The sequence below is a fragment of the Oncorhynchus gorbuscha genome, linkage group LG16 (assembly GCF_021184085.1).
Source record: "Oncorhynchus gorbuscha isolate QuinsamMale2020 ecotype Even-year linkage group LG16, OgorEven_v1.0, whole genome shotgun sequence".
NCBI classification, from domain to species: domain Eukaryota; kingdom Metazoa; phylum Chordata; class Actinopteri; order Salmoniformes; family Salmonidae; genus Oncorhynchus; species Oncorhynchus gorbuscha.
In genome coordinates this window covers 16600299-16617960 of record NC_060188.1, presented here as the reverse complement: position 1 = coordinate 16617960, position 17662 = coordinate 16600299, and the positions used below count along the sequence as shown (strand labels likewise).

Here is a 17662-nt window from a genome sequence, read left to right as displayed (position 1 = left end):
GAAAAGCATTCAGATTTTTAGGGCATTGTGAAAATAATCAAAAAAGCTCATTAGCACCAAAGTAGACATCATACAAGACTACAAATCCCTGCAAGCTCCTGATCGTTTCAACTCATTCAGTCAAAATAACACATCTTTTGACTAATTTCATTCATTTGAGTAAGTAATGCCCAGAGCAGGCAGGACCAGCAAATGATGAATTCAATTCTCCAAAGAGTCATGCTTCTTACAAGCCTCTCATTCACGTCTAATAAATTCAGCCCAGTGGCGCAGTGGTCTAAGTGCAAGAGGTGTCACTACATTCCCTGGTTCAAATCCAGGCTGTATCACAGGCACTCACATCTGGCTGTGATTGGGAGTCCCATAGGGTGGTGGTACACAATTGGCCCAGTGTTGTCCGGGTTTGGCTGGGGTGGGCCATTATTCTAGATAAGAATTTGTTCTTAACTGACTTGCCTGGTTAAATAAAATATAACATTAGAATAAGATGGACGGTGAAATGAAACGACTTAATATCGCTGTCTGCCAGCCTTTGGGCTATTGACTCCCAGTGCAGGAATCTATATAATTTATTGATTAAAAAACACTCCGGTTTCCAATAACAGGCGGCAGGTCTGTCAAATAAATAAACAATACCACCCGATTGGTATTATGATTCGGTTCAGGATTGTTTTTTTTGTGTTGTTCATGTCTTGCACAGCCAGCCAACCAACCACACACAGTCAGACAGACAGCAAAGCTAAAGAGGAGCTAGCCGCAAGCAATTTATTTCATTCAACGAGCATAACTATCTTGGGAGATTATATTTATACTGGATTTAATAAGGTGTAATAATAACAAAGTGCATTTTAACATCAACGTTGCACGTTTTTGGATCTTTCTTCGCATGACTACGTAACACTTAGCTTAGCTTGCTAGCAAGCTGCAAGTGTGGTAACGTTAGTTTGAGAAGAAGCTAGTTAGCGGGTTACACAGGTGCTAGCTAGCTAACCAGCTGCCAGAATGAATGTCGCAAAAAGTGGTTATCGGGTCTTTTCTGCCAATTCTACTGCAGCATGTACAGAACTAGCCAAGAAGATAACTGAGTATGTATATTTTATTGTTCCGGCTAACTATACGTGTTATGATAGATACCTAACCAGATAATGTTGCTAGCTAGCTCGCTAAAATGTGTATGCTGGTGTTTGCAGGTGCATGGCCACAGATGAAGTCATTTGATTTTAGCCAAGGGTCTTGCTTACTGTCATTAATCGATTGAGTTTATGAGTTGGTCATTTGCTAGATGTTGACAATGACATTGAGGCTTAAGGGAATTGATTTAATGTGAGACAATGTTGGGTGTCTCCGCTGTGTGAAACTGGGAACTGTCTGTTATTAACGTTAGTGACATTGAAACAGGGAGCGAGTGCCTGTGATCTAGCTGAACTCTTCCCATGTCTACTAGATATGCAAGGTAGTGGGCCCACTGTCTCTGAATTACAATGTGACACATTACAACATGTTGCTTGTTTGCTTGGGTTTCAAATGGTAGCGGCACAGCAGGCTTAGTCAGAGTGGGATCAGTTTCCATGCAGGGCCTCTGTCCTGTCTGAATAAGACACATCACAGTGTCATACCTCTTGTACTGATTTGTCTGGTGTTTTTTCACAGACGACTAGGAGTTGAATTGGGCAAGTCGGTGGTCTATCAAGAGTCCAATAGAGGTGAGTTGAAACCAATTATGTATATAACAGGGGAGGACAGCTCATAATAATTGGAATAATAACATGGAAACCATGTGTTTGATACCTTTTCATTGACTCAATTCCAGACATTATTAAGAGCTGTCCTCCTCTCAGCAGCCTCCACTGGTATACAGTGCATTCGGAAAGTATTCATACCCCTTCACTTTGTTACATTACAGCCAATATTCTAAAATTATTATTTTTTAATTAAAAAACTCCTCAATCTACACACAATATCCCATAATGACAAAGTGAAAACAGGTTTTTAGAAATGTTTGTAACTGTACTACAATTTTTAAACTGAAATCACTTATTTACAAAAGTATTCAGACCCTTTGCTATGAGACTTAAATGTATCTATAACTTGATTGGAGTCCACCTGTGGTAAGTTCGGTTGATTAGACATGCAATGGCACACACCTGTCTATATAAGGTCCCACAGTTGACAGTGCATGTCAGAGCAAAAACCAAGCCATGTGGTCAAAGGAATTGTCCGTATAGCTCCGAGACAGGATTGTGTCGAGGTACAGATCTGGGGAAGGGTACCAAAACATTTCTGCAGCATTGAAGGTCCCCAAGAACACAGTGGCCTCTATCATTCTTAATTGGAAGAAGTTTGGAACCACCAAGACTTTACATAGAGCTGGCCACCCAGCCAAACTGAGGTTGAAGGGCCTTGGTCAAGGAGGTGACCAAGAACCCGATGGTCACTCTGACAGAGCACCAGAGTTCCTCTGTGAAGATGGAAGAACCTTCCAGAAGGACAGCCATCTCTGCAGCACTCCACCAATCAGGCCTTTATGGTAGAGTGGCCAGACGGAAGCCACTCCTCAGTGGAAGCCACTCCTCAGTAAAAGGCACATGACAGCCCGCTTGGAGTTTGCCGAAAGGCACCTAAAGACTCTCAGACCATGAGAAACAAGATTCTCTAGTCTGATGAAACCAAGATTGAACTCTTTGGCCTGAATGCCAAACGTCACGTCTGGAGGAAACCTGGAACCACAAGGGTGATGGTTCACCTTCCAACAGGACAACAACCCATAGCATAAAGCCAATACAATGCAGGAGTGGCTTCGGGACAAGTGTCCTTGAGTGGCCCAGCCAGAGCCTGGACTTGAACCTGATCGAACATCTCTGGAGACACCTGAAAGTAGCTGTGCAGCGACGTTCCACATCCAACCTGACAGAGCTTGAGAGGATCTGCAGAGAAGAGTTGGAGAAACTGCCCAAATACAGGTGTGCCAAGCTTATAGCATCATACCCAAGAAGACTCAGGGCTGTAATTGCTGCCAAAGATGCTTCAATAAATTACTGAGTAAAGGGTCTGAATACTTATGTAAATGTGATATTTCTGTTTTTTATTTGTAATATATTTGCACTAATTTGTTAACTTGTTTCCTTTGTCATTATGGGGTATTGTGTGTAGATTGGGGGAAAAACATGTAATCAATTTTAGATGAAGGTTGTATAACAAATGTGGAAAAAGTGAAGGGGTCTGAATACTTTCCGAATGCTCTGTATAAATAATTGGTTGGAACAAATTATTTTCCAATCATTTCATTCTGAACAGAACCATCAATTTTATTTTTTGTTCTTTTGTGAACCGTTTCTAAACAAAAAAACAGTTTATCATTCATTTCTGTTCCTTTTTAAACCTCCTGAAATTGAAGATCTTTTAATTAGTTCGACATTAAATCACCACCAATTAGTGTGGATAGAATAGCTTGCTATGGAGCAGGCAAGCTATTTACATGGATTGGACAGACAAGTGTAGCGTGCGAGATGGGACTGAAATTGAAATTGAGAGCGAGAGAGGGAGGGCTTTGCATAGGCACTTCGTTGCATTTTTTGTGGGGCTGGAAAAGAAAGAACATAAAATAATGTTATTAACCGGTTCCCATACTTTTAAAATAACTGTTCTGTTCTGGAACAGTATAGATCACGTTTGTTCCTGATTCTGTTCCTCAAAAAAAAAACATTGGTTCCCTGAACCAGTTCCAACTCCTAGTTGAAACACAGTCACTCTGCCTACTCTGCTAATACAAAGGACAGCCTATTTGTTTGGCCTGATACAAAGCATTTTTCTCTTTAGGAAAACATGACATGTTACAGATCAGTATTTACAATGGCTTGATAATTATGCCTGAACTGAGTGTTATGCCCTAGGCACATTTGGGGAGCTGTAAGTGTCAAAGTTAGCATTTTACCCACACTTGCTGTTGATTCAACTTTATGTGACCCTTGATAGAGACCAGAGTAGACGTGAAGGAATCTGTTCGCGGCCAAACTATCTTCATCATCCAGACCATACCCAGGTGAGTAGACTGAACACTTCTGTTCTAGGACACACACACACAAACCTATACTGTGTGTGTAATGTGGTGCAGCCTTTAGGACTATGCATATCAATCTACATTGTAGGAGGGGTATTCACACAGTCATATCACGTGTTAGGTTGCATTACCCATATTCAAACCTGTTTGATTGACACACTATAAATCAGGCACAAGCTCATCTACCATAATATGAATAGCTACCAGTGTTATTAATAGCCATCCTCTTATCTGTCATCTGACTTGGCGTGCACAAGCTGTACTGAGCATATGCTGTTGCCCTCTGCTGGAGAGTTGCTCAGCATGAGTTTGCACTGACCGCACCATAAATGTGACCATTATTTGTTATTGACACTTTTCCCTTGTTTTAACCAGAGATGTCAACACGGCCATCATGGAGCTGCTGGTCATGGCCTACGCCCTTAAGACCTCCTGTGCAAAGAACATAATTGGGGTCATTCCCTATTTCCCCTACAGCAAGCAGTGCAAGATGAGAAAAAGGGGTTCCATAGTGTGCAAGCTGCTGGCTTCCATGCTAGCCAAAGCAGGTAATTACAGCCTGTTTGCAAGTGTTAACAGTTTACTGTTTACTTTGCCCTTGACCATCTGTGTTAAAGGAAAATGTCTGCATATTTCAACTTCATATTTGTAAGCAGCCCCACCCCAACATCAATATATGTGAAAATGGCGCACTTACAGTGCCTTGCGAAAGTGTTCGGCCCCCTTGAACTTTGCGACCTTTTGCCACATTTCAGGCTACAAACATAAAGATATAAAACTGTATTTTTTTGTATTTGTATTTGTATTTGATTGTGTCCCACTTGTTGTTGATTCTTCACAAAAAATACAGTTTTATATCTTTATGTTTGAAGCCTGAAATGTGGCAAAAGGTCGCAAAGTTCAAGGGGGCCGAATACTTTCGCAAGGCACTGTATTTCGTTTGGTGGAAAAAATTATAGAGGAAGACAAGTGTTTCCAAAGTCGTCAGCAGTGTGCATCATGTGATTCTAACCAATAATGAGTAGGCATTGGCTTCTAATTGTCTACTAATTGGTTGATGATGTCATTGGAAGCACGTATCCACCTATTTATTTTACTACAAAACAGAAACGTGCCATTTTCACGTGTTGATGTTGGGGTTGTGCTGGAGAGGAATTCAAAGTGGAAAATGTTTTACATTTCCCTTTAAACTTGCCTCTGTGGCTGATTTCTCATTCTGCACCCTCTGTTAAAAGCAGTCTGCTGTTTCTTCAGTCTCTTTTCTCATCCTCTCTCTTTCTCCTTCCAGGTTTAACTCACATCATCACCATGGACTTACATCAGAAGGAGATTCAGGGCTTCTTCAGTTTTCCAGTGGACAACCTGCGTGCCTCCCCCTTCCTGCTTCAGTACATCCAGGAGGAGGTAACCATCTTACTCTAGCTCATGTGCCATGCCTGGTAGTAAAGTTGTAAGATAGTAAACTACACTCAGCAGCCTATTCAATGTCAAATGTGGGCTCCTCTCACTTCCCTTCAGGTCCCAGATTACAGAAACGCCATTATTGTTGCAAAGTCACCGTCTGCTGCTAAGAGGTAACATACTATTTAGTTACGGAGGCCTGGAGTGTGATCATCTAATGTACATAATGTAAAAGGGTTTCTGCATTTCTCCGGTGTTATCTTGCTTTTGTCTTTCAGAGCTCAGTCCTATGCAGAGCGACTGCGTTTGGGCCTGGCAGTGATGCATGGCGAGGCTCAGTGTTCAGAGTCTGACATGGCGGACGGACGACACTCTCCCCCCTGTGTCCGTAACACCTCAGGACACCCTGGGCTGGAGTTGCCTTGTAAGACCTCTCTAGAAGCCCTATATAGCTTATAGCTTGGTAACTAGCCAGGTGTAGTTGTCGTTAGTCTGCCATCAGATCAAATTGAAACTGTATCTTTGTCTGTAGCTTCCCCAATTCTTTAGTGTTGGTCAGGCTGTGTCTGTAAGATATAGATGGATGCATAGATGCCTGTACTAGTCAATGGTTGCATCCAAAAATATGTTGTGTAGTGTGAAATGTTCAAGTCTCTGAATTATTTGAATAATTATTTCAAACTCCCAAAATATCCGTGGCAAAATCCTCATCATATGGATTTAATGTCAGCACTAACGGCTTCATAAGTGATGATTCTGCTATAACCATTTCAACACCTGACATTATTTTGAAAGGATCTTGAATTGTGTAGCCTATTTACTGCACGTTCTAATTCCACACATACACTGCCTCTACTAATGTTGCGACCTTAGCCTCCCTAAAATGTAAAGGCATTCATACCAAATCGTTTTAGAATGATTTGCATGTTTAAAAATGACATTTTGAATAAGAGAACATACATTTTGTTTTTCATTTTAAGAGAATGACAGTAACTTGATATTGGAGATGTCTCATTTTCTCAGTACATTTGCGGTAAGGCTGTTAAAACAGTCGGGTCTGACAACATGGTCAGACTTTCTGTCTGGGCTTTGTGTCATTGGCAAATGACTCCAGAGTATTTATTATGCCAACTGGCTGTGTCCCCCTTCAGCTTTAGTGTTTGTAATAATATTTGTATTATTTACTTAATTAATTATCCTTGACTTAAAAAATCCTCTTATTGTAAGCTTGGGTCAGTTGCAAACTGTCCTACACATTTCTTGAATGAATACGCTTAGAGGAATGGTTTTGGATTCTTCACGGGTTAGCTTTGAAGATTTTGCTTCATGTAAGAGGATTTTCCCAGTCCTGGCTTTATGTCTTCGTACTCTGTTATGTCCAGTCTCTGTGGATGTGTGTTAACGTGGTGTTTATTTGTTGATAATAGCTGGCAGCAAACAACAAGCTCCGTTCCCAGGCATAGAGCTCCCAAGTACGACCGTAAACTTAATTCCCTTTTGACCACCAAATGGTTCCTCTCCAAATGGTTCCTAAATGCGTGCATGTAGTGATCAAGGGTTTTCGAATCATCTTGCCAACAAACAGTCTTAAGTGCAAGGTCCTCAGTTGTGATTGAGGAAAGCATAACAAAGACAATCAATGGACCAATTACAAATGATCTGGATCAGTTAGTTGATGTGGTCCAGCGCTACAGATCCATAGTGGGTGTACTGACGCCTATGTACCCTCACTGCATACTGTAGATGAGATCCTCATCAGGAATGGATCAATGTCTTCCTTGATCCACAGTCAGGTCTCCAGCAGTGTGTCGGTGTCAGAGGCAGAGACTTCAGACTGTTCTGCAAGATGACCTGAAAGCCCTCCGTTAGTTGCTTTGCGAGACTCTCTTCAATCATCTGACAAATGGAACCATTTCTCCCAGATTCATGTTTTTATTTTCATCTGGACTCATCTTGCCAATCAACACATCATGCTTCCCTATTGAAGCCTCGCCCGAAGGAGTCTGATTAACACCTGGCCTTCAGAAATGCATGTTTTGAATACTAATTAAGCATGCCTTTGATATGTGGGCCTAATACATCATGATAGGAAGAGGAAACAGGATGATCCTTTTTTTTCAGAATCTAAAGCAAAGATCCAGATTTTTGGGTGGGTGGCAACATGTTGTTATTGTGTGTGCTGCTGAACACACAGTACAGTACACCACAGTAGGTCAGGTCAGGGTTATGTTGTGTTCACCCTCTTCCCTGCTGCCCATACAAACCAGTGGGCTGCCATGTCACACACCTTGGGCCTTTCCACATTTAAATAACTATAAATCCTAAACGTGGACCCTACATGTCAATAACAACACATCTACTGGTTTGGGTGTGAATATGCAAATCTGATTTTATATACCTCAAACCATGACTCACATATTAGTTGTATTATAGCATATGTTTTCCTTAGCTCAGCAATGCTGGCTTCTAGCATCATTGAGAGGATTGCTGAGATCTTCAGGCTTTTCAACTCTTGCCTCATATATCCAAGACAAGTTTATCTCTAACATATGTGTAGGGCTAACTATAGTTTTTACCAGATCGTTTTGATTCATTTCTATATTCTACCTGAATATATTCTAGGTAGTACCTCTTCAAGACTACAGAAGGTTTTAAGACCTAGTGGTGATGTTGATGCATTTTGAAAAGCTGAAATGTTCCAGTGCTTATTATTGCTTGTGTGTGGTCCCCTGTAAGGAAGGCATGTGTTCCAGGAAGGAATGTGTTCCTGGCATGAACCTGTGTTCCCTGCTCATCTCTAGCTTCCACTCCCACAATCAGCTTCCCCACTCTGGCTGGCTGATTGTCCATCCGCTGATTGTGCGCTTCCCCATTGACTGACAACAGTGGTGTTCAATAAGACAAACCTGGAACATTAGTAAGCGTGTGATTACCTCATCAGTGCTTGTCCGCCTCTATCGTTTTTGATGGATTAACGACAAGATAAGGTTGTGCATATTGTTATATGCAAACTGTTGCCAAATGTCTGCACTGAGCTCTGAGCAGACAGTGTGTAGTGGAGGCAATTTAATATCAGCGTCTGATTGGGTATGCTGGGCAAAAAGCCTGTCATGTTGATTATCCTTGTGCTGGAATGAGTTTGGCATTCCATTTAAATCTATAAGATTATAATTTGGACAATTGACAGAATTTATCTAATTTCCCAATTTACATCTCATTTTGAAAAGAGAATTTTAGTCAGTTACCCAGAAGGGGGGGAATTGCATGGAACATTAACTATTAATTGAAGAATACATAATCATAACAGTGATTGAAATTGGACTTTGTAATTGTGGAAATCTCATAATTTTGTACCCATTTTACCCAATCTACTCTGAGATGTATCCTCATTAGTTTGACTGTTTATGCCTATGTATACTGTATGTGATGACTAGCAGTGACCAGTTCGTTCTTCCTTTTCAGTAATGATGGCCAAGGAGAAGCCCCCGATCACTGTTGTAGGAGATGTGGGAGGAAGAATCGCCATCATTGTTGTAAGAAATGTGCCCATTTGTTTGGGCCATTTGTGGTTTTGTCCTGCAAGGTCTGTGCTAAAATGAGCCAATTGAAATGAATTTGCAACATTTTGCCACATTGTATTTAATAACAGAATATGACAGCCTTAGATTATGGATGAAGGAACTACAGGCGTACATAATTTCCAATCCCGTGGTTGCCGTTCTTTCCCAGGATGACATCATCGACGACGTGGAGGACTTTGTGGCAGCAGCTGAGATTCTGAAGGAGAGAGGAGCTTATAAGATCTACATCATGGCTACACATGGGCTGCTGTCTGCCGATGCCCCCCGTCTTATTGAGGAGTCCGCCATCGACGAGGTGAGATACAGATTGTAGGATCTTCATTTCAGGCAGTCTGCTACAGCAGGAAAATAATCCTGCAGCAACAGGAAATGTGGATTATAATTAATAGATGTTTTTGAGGGGTTGATACATTTTTCATGAGGGGAAAATCAAGTGGAAATGACAAACTTCAGAAGCCTTTTTAAACTTCAATTACACTACAAGTTTTAGATTTCTTGCATTACATTTCCTGCAACAGGGTGATCAAATTAAGATCCTCCATCTGTAACAGCAGCCCTGTGTTCTGAATTTATCACTACATCTTGAATGGGGAAGTGCTCAGTTCCTCATCGTAAAAGCTTTTCAGTCACTTTACAAAAGAAAGGCACTGGCAACACTTTCTTATGTACCACCTGTGTGCAAGATATTGCAACTTGATTCGTATGATGTTTCATTGCCTGTATAAAGGCTGTTACAAGATATGGTAGTCAGGCACAGTTCAGTCTGGGTATGAGACTAAATAGACCACGCCGACGAACGGTTGAAAGCAGCGGGTGGCCCGGCCGTCCTATCGCCTTTGACCACAGTACATCGTCCATCATTTTATATTTATTTTCAAGCGATTCTACATGTAACATTAACACTGTTCGTGGACACCCAGCAGGTGATCTACTGCACACGGCCAACCTTCATTATAGTGTTTCCTCCTCTGTTCCCTGTCTGTCTGCCCCCCAGGTGGTGGTGACTAACACCGTCCCTCACGAGGTACAGAAGCTCCAGTGTCCCAAGATCAAGACCGTGGACGTCAGTATGATCCTGGCCGAGGCCATCCGCCGCATCCACAACGGGGAGTCCATGGCCTACCTGTTCCGCAACATAACGGTGGACGACTAAGGCCAGAGACGGTTGAGTTTGTGCTAGGTGAGGTGTTAGGAGAAAACTGGTGGTGTATACGCTATGCTCCCCTCATCTCCTCAGTGCTAGAAATGCATACTCTCCCTGTTGTCTGCACCTTCACACACAGCCTAGTTCCGATGACTAGGACGAGGGGGAGTACCGTCATCATATCCCCTCTTACAAACCAATAAAATGCATTTTCATCAGCTTTTAGTGCCCGAAACATAACATGGAGTTGCTCAATAAAAGCGATAAAAGAAACAAAAAGTTGAGCAATACTAAAAGGTTGATTTCACGTGCATATTTGTTGTCAGGTCATTTTTTTTTTTTGCCTTACTATGCTAAGGTCTGGCAAACCAGCAATGCATGAATTACTGTACCTCACCTCCATGGTAGTTTTGATGTATTTTTTAATTCCTCCATGCTTCAAGATATGAAGGGATTTGTTATTTTGTTGGTTCACTGTTCACTGTTTTTCCCACCTGAGTAAAAGGTGTAGGGTGAGTGTTATGATGAAAACTAGCTTTCCTTGTCTAGCCCAGGGGTGGGAAAAATATATATTATTTTGGGTCAAAAACTCCAGGCCACTCTTAAACGTCTGAAGCTAGATAAAAAGTATGTAGATATTATAATAGACTGATATTATTGTTTTCAAACTGACCTTTTTCTGGCCCACAAAAAATCTGTGCGGCCTTCTGATAAATCTTGAAATCCCGATGTGGCCCTCGAGCCAAACTGATTGCTCACCCCTGGTCTAGCCACTGTCAACATATCTAATGATGGCTTTTTCTTCAGTTCTCCGTTATGAAGGAAGTTGACCCTATTTCACTCTTTTTCAGTATCTTCCCAATAACATCACTTATTGGTTGAATCATTTCCCCCCACACCCCTGGCCCTCCAGGCCTACCGAGCACTGTGACTGCTTTGCATTTAGATGCAGGTGTGTTAATGCAAAACCTACTGAGAACAAAGCTAAAGGAACCCTAGTACAGCAGCTCCCAACCAGTTCTGTGTGACACCTAAGCCTCGTGAATTCAGGCTGACTCACCAAATACATCTAATAAGACCACATGTATTGTCTACCACCATACATTAGGCCACAGATTAGGACATTTTGACCCACCATGTTTGAATCCCAAACACTGTCCGAGTCATTGTTACTGTATTGGTCCAGTCAGTCAACTATTCTCTGTGTAACTAACAAATGTCATGATGATCTGAATGGATTTAACCTTTTATATTAAAGGGGGATATGACATCCTGACTCTGAAGTAGACTTTCCTATATAGTCTTGTTGCTTCTCATTGGCATTCAGAAAGACTGACAATATATGCATTATGTGTCCATGCTGAGGTCATGGTTTTGAATATAGAAATTGTAATCGTGACCCTTTACCATTTAGTGTCCCCTATGAAAAGATGTCTGAACCCTCTGTTGGAGCTTTAAGCTCAGGGAGATATGTTTCTGAGGCAAATTCATAATGTATGTGAAGAAAACCCGCTCTTAATGCTTGTGCCTATGTCTCTGGTACAGCAAAGTCTGCAAATGTAAATGTGTTGCATTCCGTTCGGCAGAACTTTCTCTTTACCATTCTTTGTTACTTTTGTTGTTGACATTCGTTCCTTTGTTATACTGTAGGATGTGCTAATTGTAAACCGCTAACTATACCTGTGTGTGGTACAGACATGAGGAAAGGTCCTTCTTGGAGAGAAATAGCTGTTGCTATGCCAACTCATATCCATGTCTTCCGATAGCACATTGATTTGTTACTTCACTCTCATTGTCTGATCTTGATGTAGCCTATTTTATGAGTTTTTGATTTAATCGAATAATTGGTGTCTGCATCCAATTTTTTGTAAGTTAAAATAAACATTTGGCTTCATTTGTTTTTGCCAGACTTTTTATTGGTGAACAAAATTGTTATGTGTTCAATAATGTAACCAGTTACATTTTATTCTGGAGAATTGTAGTATCTCTAGTCTTAACAATCAATTTACTCTTCTGTTAAAATAAACCCTTCACATTATTCAGGTCAAACTTCATCAGATCCCAGAACTATTGATTTGTAGTTAAACAATTATTTGACTATCGTACAATCCCAATATTGTCAGTTGTTATACTTGATCAGGGGAAAATACCATTGAGTTTTATCTACGCTTTGATCAGAGAACATTAACTTCTGGTTTGTGTTGTTGTAGTATAGCTACAGTGAGTGGACCATACAGTGAGACAACTTCTTCAGATGAAGTCAGGGACCCTTTACTTGTTCCAAACTTCTCAGGTTTCTACTCATCACTGAGGAGCTTTGACCAAGTTGAGGGGCAGAGACGGACTAGAAAACTCTTATCCCTTGCAGTGGAGGCATTGGTAAGGATGCGCATGCTAAAATTCTTCACCACCACTCCTAAGAACTGTAAAAAGGTATGATAAATACATTATAGACTAGTAATAGAATCTCTTAACTAGAAGTGCTGACTTCTGATGTTGGCCCTTTGAAGTCTTGGATCACAGAAAATAATTTGCATGCATAATATTTAGAAGCTGTAAGTTGGCCCATCACCTATAAAATAAATTGTACATTTAAGTTTTGATAGATGGTAAACAGAAGCCCTTCCAACCCCGGAGAGAGTGGTACGCACCTGAGTGTGGGTCTCTGTCGGTGAGTGTTGGTGGTGTGAACTAGCTGGTGCATCGACAGCTGTGTGTTTAAACAGGACCCAAAGAGGAACTAGAGTGTCACAGATCATAGGTCACTTCCTCGTCTGGGCAGAGGGAAACAATGCACCATGTCTCTGTGTGTGGTTGGAAAGGGGAAACATATTTATGTGTGTGCACAGTACTATATATTAGAATGATCACTAGAGCACAGTTGTTACAGTCTTAACTTTCATTAAGTACACTTATACTGGATTCTGATTGTTACTATGGAAACATTATCTGCTGGTAATTGTTGATATAGATAGTTACAGGAAGTTCACATAGATAGCTAATGTCCATGCAACCATATTATATAACTGACATTATTCGTGGCAGTGTCAGGTTAATGATGCATTGATAAGGAAAGTAGATCCTAATGTGAGAATTTCACACTCTTTTCATATGGAACCTAGACATGATTCCCTGCAGAATGGTTTCTGTTACTAGCCATGTCAATGATCTGGGCATTGGAGGAACAAGTTGACATCCTGCCGAGCAGCACAAACAATGGTCTTTTGTCTGGCACAGTGAGAGGTTCCCTAGTATTTTATTTCTGCTCTGGCCAGGTTTTGTATTAACTAACAGGTTTCCCCATAGATTTCAAGGTGCGTTGTGTGACAGACGAGCAATGTCAAAAACACATAGGCCTACCACTAGAGGGTAATGTGAGACAACTTACTGTAACTGGTGACATTTTAACATTTTAAGTTAATATTTTATTTAGCTAGGCAAGTCAGTTAAAGGACACATTCTTATTTACAATGATGGCCTACCAAAAGGCCTCCTGCGGGGACGGGGGCTGGGATAAAAAATATAATATAGGACCAAACACACATCACGACAAGAGACACCACAACACTACATAAAGAGAGACCTAAGACAACATAGCAAGGCAGCGACACATGACAACACAGCATGGTAGCAACACAACATGACAACAACAACATGGTAGCAACACAACATGGCAGCAACACAAAACATGGTACAAACTTTATTGGGCACAGACAACAGTACAAAGGGCAACAAGGTAGAGACAACAATACATCACGCAAAGCAGCCACAACTCTCAGTAAGAGTGTCCATGATTGAGTCTTTGAATGAAGAGATGGAGATAAAACTGTCCAGTTTGAGTGTTTTTTTGCAGCTTGTTCCAGTCACTAGCTGCAGCGAACTGAAAAGAGGAGCGACCCAGGGATGAGTGTGCTTTGGGGACATTTAACAGAATGTGACTGGCAGAACGGGTGTTGAATGTGGAGGATGAGGGCTGCAGTAGATATCCCAGATAGGGGGGAGTGAGGTCTAAGAGGGTTTTATAAATAAGCCTCAACCAGTGGGTCTTGCGACATGTATACAGAGATGACCAGTTTACAGAGGAGCATAGAGTGCAGTGATGTGTCCTTTAAGGAGCATTGGTGGCAAATCTGATCGCCGAATGGTAAAGAACATCTAGCCGCTCGAGAACACCTTTACCTGCCGATCTACAAATTGTGTCTCCGTAATCTAGCATGGGTAGGATGGTGAAGATGCTTGAAGAGGTAGGATACCTGTTGACGGTTTTGGGAGGAAGTGAATTTTGAGGAAGTGGATTTGTGATACTGGTATGTTTTGGGATGATTCTACACCCCTGGTACTGAAGCTGATTTTATTGTCAGCTTAACCACATTTGTGTCTTGTTGATTGTATGCTTTGTGTTCTTTTTATTTATTCCAGAGCTTGGCCAGGTCTCTGCTGCAATCATACTGGAAATGAACAGATTTTTGGGGGGTATTACTTTGTAAGTTGTTCTAAATATCATCTCTGGGCTAGTCTGTTATACAGTCTCTGGCTTGTTGAGTTTTGACTTGAGTAAAGAGATTTGATGTTTGCATGATAAATAAGTCCTTGTCACACCTCATACCAGATGTGTTATTACTTGGCCATTAGTTTATTGCACTTTCGTTTCCAATAAGCACCTGCCAAAATGAGTCCACCACCATGACTAATACTTTGATATATAATAATATTTTATTTATCATGAATAGACAATATATATATATATATATACAACAAGTAATAAAGCCATAACGTATTTGTTATACTGTTTTGGTGAATAAACATGATTTAATCATCAACATGTACTTCAAATATTCATAGAAAAACAATACACTCTATATAATTTATATTTTAACACATTTTGTACGTTTTTTAATAAATAATGATATCCGCAAAATAACTCCAAGTGCATATGAATATTGCCAAACAACAAATTGGTATTATAGAATGAGGAACGCAACCAGAGTTGACTCAGAACATACTATGCTTTGTTGCAATGACAAGCAAAATAATGATTTGTCACAAAGAAACTTCACTTGATGAATAAAAAAGCCAAATGCCAAATGTCCAAATGCAGCTTTTGTCCAATTAGTCACAACTGTCTATCTTCACTGTCATCTACAAGACCCTGCTAGGTAAAGTCCCCCCTTATCTCAGCTCACTGGTCACCATAGCATCTCCCACCTGTAGCACACGCTCCAGCAGGTATATCTCTCTAGTCACCCCCAAAACCAATTCTTTCTTTGGCCGCCTCTCCTTCCAGTTCTCTGCTGCCAATGACTGGAACGAACTACAAAAATCTCTGAAACTGGAAACACTTATCTCCCTCACTAGCTTTAAGCACCAACTGTCAGAGCATCTTACAGATTACTGCACCTGTACATAGCCCACCTATAATTTAGCTCAAACAACTACCTCTTTGCCAACTGTATTTAATTTATTTATTTATTTTGCTCCTTTGCACCCCATTATTTTTATTTCTACTTTGCACATTCTTCCATTGCAAAACTACCATTCCAGTGTTTTACTTGCTATATTGTATTTACTTTGCCACCATGGCCTTTTTTGCCTTTACCTCCCTTCTCACCTAATTTGCTCACATTGTATATAGACTTGTTTATACTGTATTATTGACTGTATGTTTGTTTTACTCCATGTGTAACTCTGTGTCGTTGTATCTGTCGAACTGCTTTGCTTTATCTTGGCCAGGTCACAATTGTAAATGAGAACTTGTTCTCAACTTGCCTACCTGGTTAAATAAAGGTGAAATAAAAATTAAAAGTGAACACCGTCGACACTTACAAAAGGCAAACACAACAGTAACATAGTAGGACATAGATTGAAAACTTGACAAAGTAAGCTCATTGCCACTTTTGCACTGTCACAGTATATTTTTAACATATATTTTTAACAATGACCACATTCAGCTGCACTTTTTTCATTTAGTTTCAGCTTTATCAATGTCCCGCACCTGTGTGACGTCATTAGTTCCGCTTCCCCTTTAACAGTCAGTGTTCCTTTCCTCTACTTCAGTGGAAATGCTGTGGTGGAGATACTTAGGATGGTTAGATGAGGAGTCTTACAGGGAATTGAAGCCGTCAGACTCCAACTCAGCAGCACGGTCTATAGCAGCAGCAGTAGTAGCACATTCAACACCACTGTGTTTGTAACACTGACCCGGCTTCGGGTCCCCATCCTCAGCCTCTCTGGCCCCTGTCTGTCTTTGTCTGTCTGTCAGATCCCTCCAGCCCCTCTGCCTTAGGAAATGAGACAGCTGTTGGTCTTGTTCATGGGGGGCCGTTTGTTGCCGTCTTTGGGGAAGGTCTCCCTGCGTCGTCTCAGTGCGGGGCTCAGCCGGCTGGGCAGGTTGGCTTGTTGCAGCAGCTCCCTGAACACCTCCAGTACATTGTTGTTCTCCTTGGCAGACGTCTCCAAGAAGCTGTTGTTCCAGTCCAGCTCCACAGTGGACAGCACGTCTTCGCTGGACACCGTCCGCTCGCCATGCCGGTCCGTCTTGTTGCCGACCACCACGATGGGTGTGAACTTGTCTTCTTTGACCGCCAGGATTTCATCTCGCAGGCTCTTGACAGCCTCCAGGGAGTCCGGGTCATTGATGGCGTACACAAGGGCAAACGCGTCGCTGTTCTGAATGCAGAGCTTCCTCATGGCTGGGAAGGAGTAGCTGCCGCTGGTGTCCATGATGTGGATGGTGACCTTGGCCCCTCCGATGTCAAACTCCTTGCTGTGCAGTTCCTCCACGGTGCGCCGGTGCTTGGGTTCGAATGTGTCCAGGAGGAAGCGGCTGATCAGGGCCGTCTTTCCCACGCCAGCCGCACCCAGGAACACCAGACGCACCTCAGTCTTCTCCTTCACTTCTAGAGACATGATGACTTCCTCTGACACACTTCCTCTAACACTGGCTTTCTCTCTTCCTCTGTCTTCTTTTTGAAGACTTAAAATTCTGATTTTGTTTCAAAATAACTCTCCTTGATCCTTTTGAGAAGATGGACTCTGCTGCAGAAGCTGTGTCAGTGAACAGGGAACAGGGACAGTGTGGTAGGTTGTAGTAGTAAATCACTGAGAGTAGCTGGCAGTTGCATCTGTGTATGTCTGGTTGCCTGTGCATGCTATTTATGGTGTTTCTCAATCAGAGATTCCAAGCCCCCTCCTGCTCTCGTCCAATCAGGAGAGTGGAGTGTCTCTTTGAGTGAATTCAAAGCAGCCAATCAGAAAGACTCATTCAAATGACAGAATCCCATTGCGAAGGAGGGAGGTGATGGATAGGAGTGAGCCCAAACCAGCAGGTGTATGTAGGATGCATTGTTTGCAGTGAGATTATTTTTGTGTATCCATGATATACTTCCATAAGACCTTTTGCACACAAAAAAGCAATTGTCTGCTCTGTGTATGGGATTGTTAAATCAGCCTATGTGTTTGTGTACTATAGAATCTATGTTA

The 17662-nt window shown here is 41.6% G+C and overlaps 2 protein-coding genes and 1 long non-coding RNA gene across 4 annotated transcripts; 1 reads left to right on the top strand and 2 right to left on the bottom strand.

The window, feature by feature from the left end:
• Positions 1 to 691: 691 nt before the first annotated feature.
• On the top strand, positions 692 to 12077 carry LOC123999651 (phosphoribosyl pyrophosphate synthase-associated protein 1). 2 transcript variants are annotated; one of them, XM_046305615.1, is made up of 11 exons: positions 692 to 1085; positions 1651 to 1703; positions 3973 to 4039; positions 4433 to 4605; positions 5346 to 5461; positions 5576 to 5631; positions 5737 to 5882; positions 6886 to 6930; positions 8921 to 8991; positions 9188 to 9334; positions 10034 to 12077. In XM_046305615.1, the coding sequence occupies exons 1-11, from the start codon at positions 1003 to 1005 to the stop codon at positions 10190 to 10192; spliced, it is 1116 nt and encodes a 371-aa protein (XP_046161571.1). In that variant the 5' UTR covers positions 692 to 1002; the 3' UTR covers positions 10193 to 12077. The 2 variants fall into 2 exon arrangements, with proteins under 2 accessions (XP_046161571.1, XP_046161572.1); XM_046305616.1 differs by lacking the exon at positions 6886 to 6930.
• On the bottom strand, positions 9073 to 12911 carry LOC123999652. The gene is made up of 2 exons (XR_006832487.1): positions 12835 to 12911; positions 9073 to 9393 (listed from the first exon to the last, which is right to left on the bottom strand). It is a non-coding gene; the product is annotated as an uncharacterized LOC123999652 (long non-coding RNA).
• Positions 12912 to 15863: 2952 nt separating this feature from the next.
• LOC124000841 (ras-related protein Rap-2a-like) lies at positions 15864 to 17292 on the bottom strand. Its single transcript, XM_046307497.1, has one exon. The coding sequence runs from the start codon at positions 17087 to 17089 to the stop codon at positions 16463 to 16465; it is 627 nt and encodes a 208-aa protein (XP_046163453.1). The 5' UTR covers positions 17090 to 17292; the 3' UTR covers positions 15864 to 16462.
• Positions 17293 to 17662: the final 370 nt, after the last annotated feature.

Coding starts and splice junctions, on each gene's coding strand:
- LOC123999651 (XM_046305615.1), top strand. CDS start 1,003: ATGAATGTCGCAAAAAGTGGTTATCGGGTCTTTTCTGCCAATTCTACT. Junction 1,086..1,650: donor CTAGCCAAGAAGATAACTGA/GTATGTATATTT, acceptor GTTTTTTCACAG/ACGACTAGGAGTTGAATTGG. Junction 5,883..6,885: donor CCCTGGGCTGGAGTTGCCTT/GTAAGACCTCTC, acceptor TGTTGATAATAG/CTGGCAGCAAACAACAAGCT.
- LOC124000841 (XM_046307497.1), bottom strand. CDS start 17,089: ATGTCTCTAGAAGTGAAGGAGAAGACTGAGGTGCGTCTGGTGTTCCTG.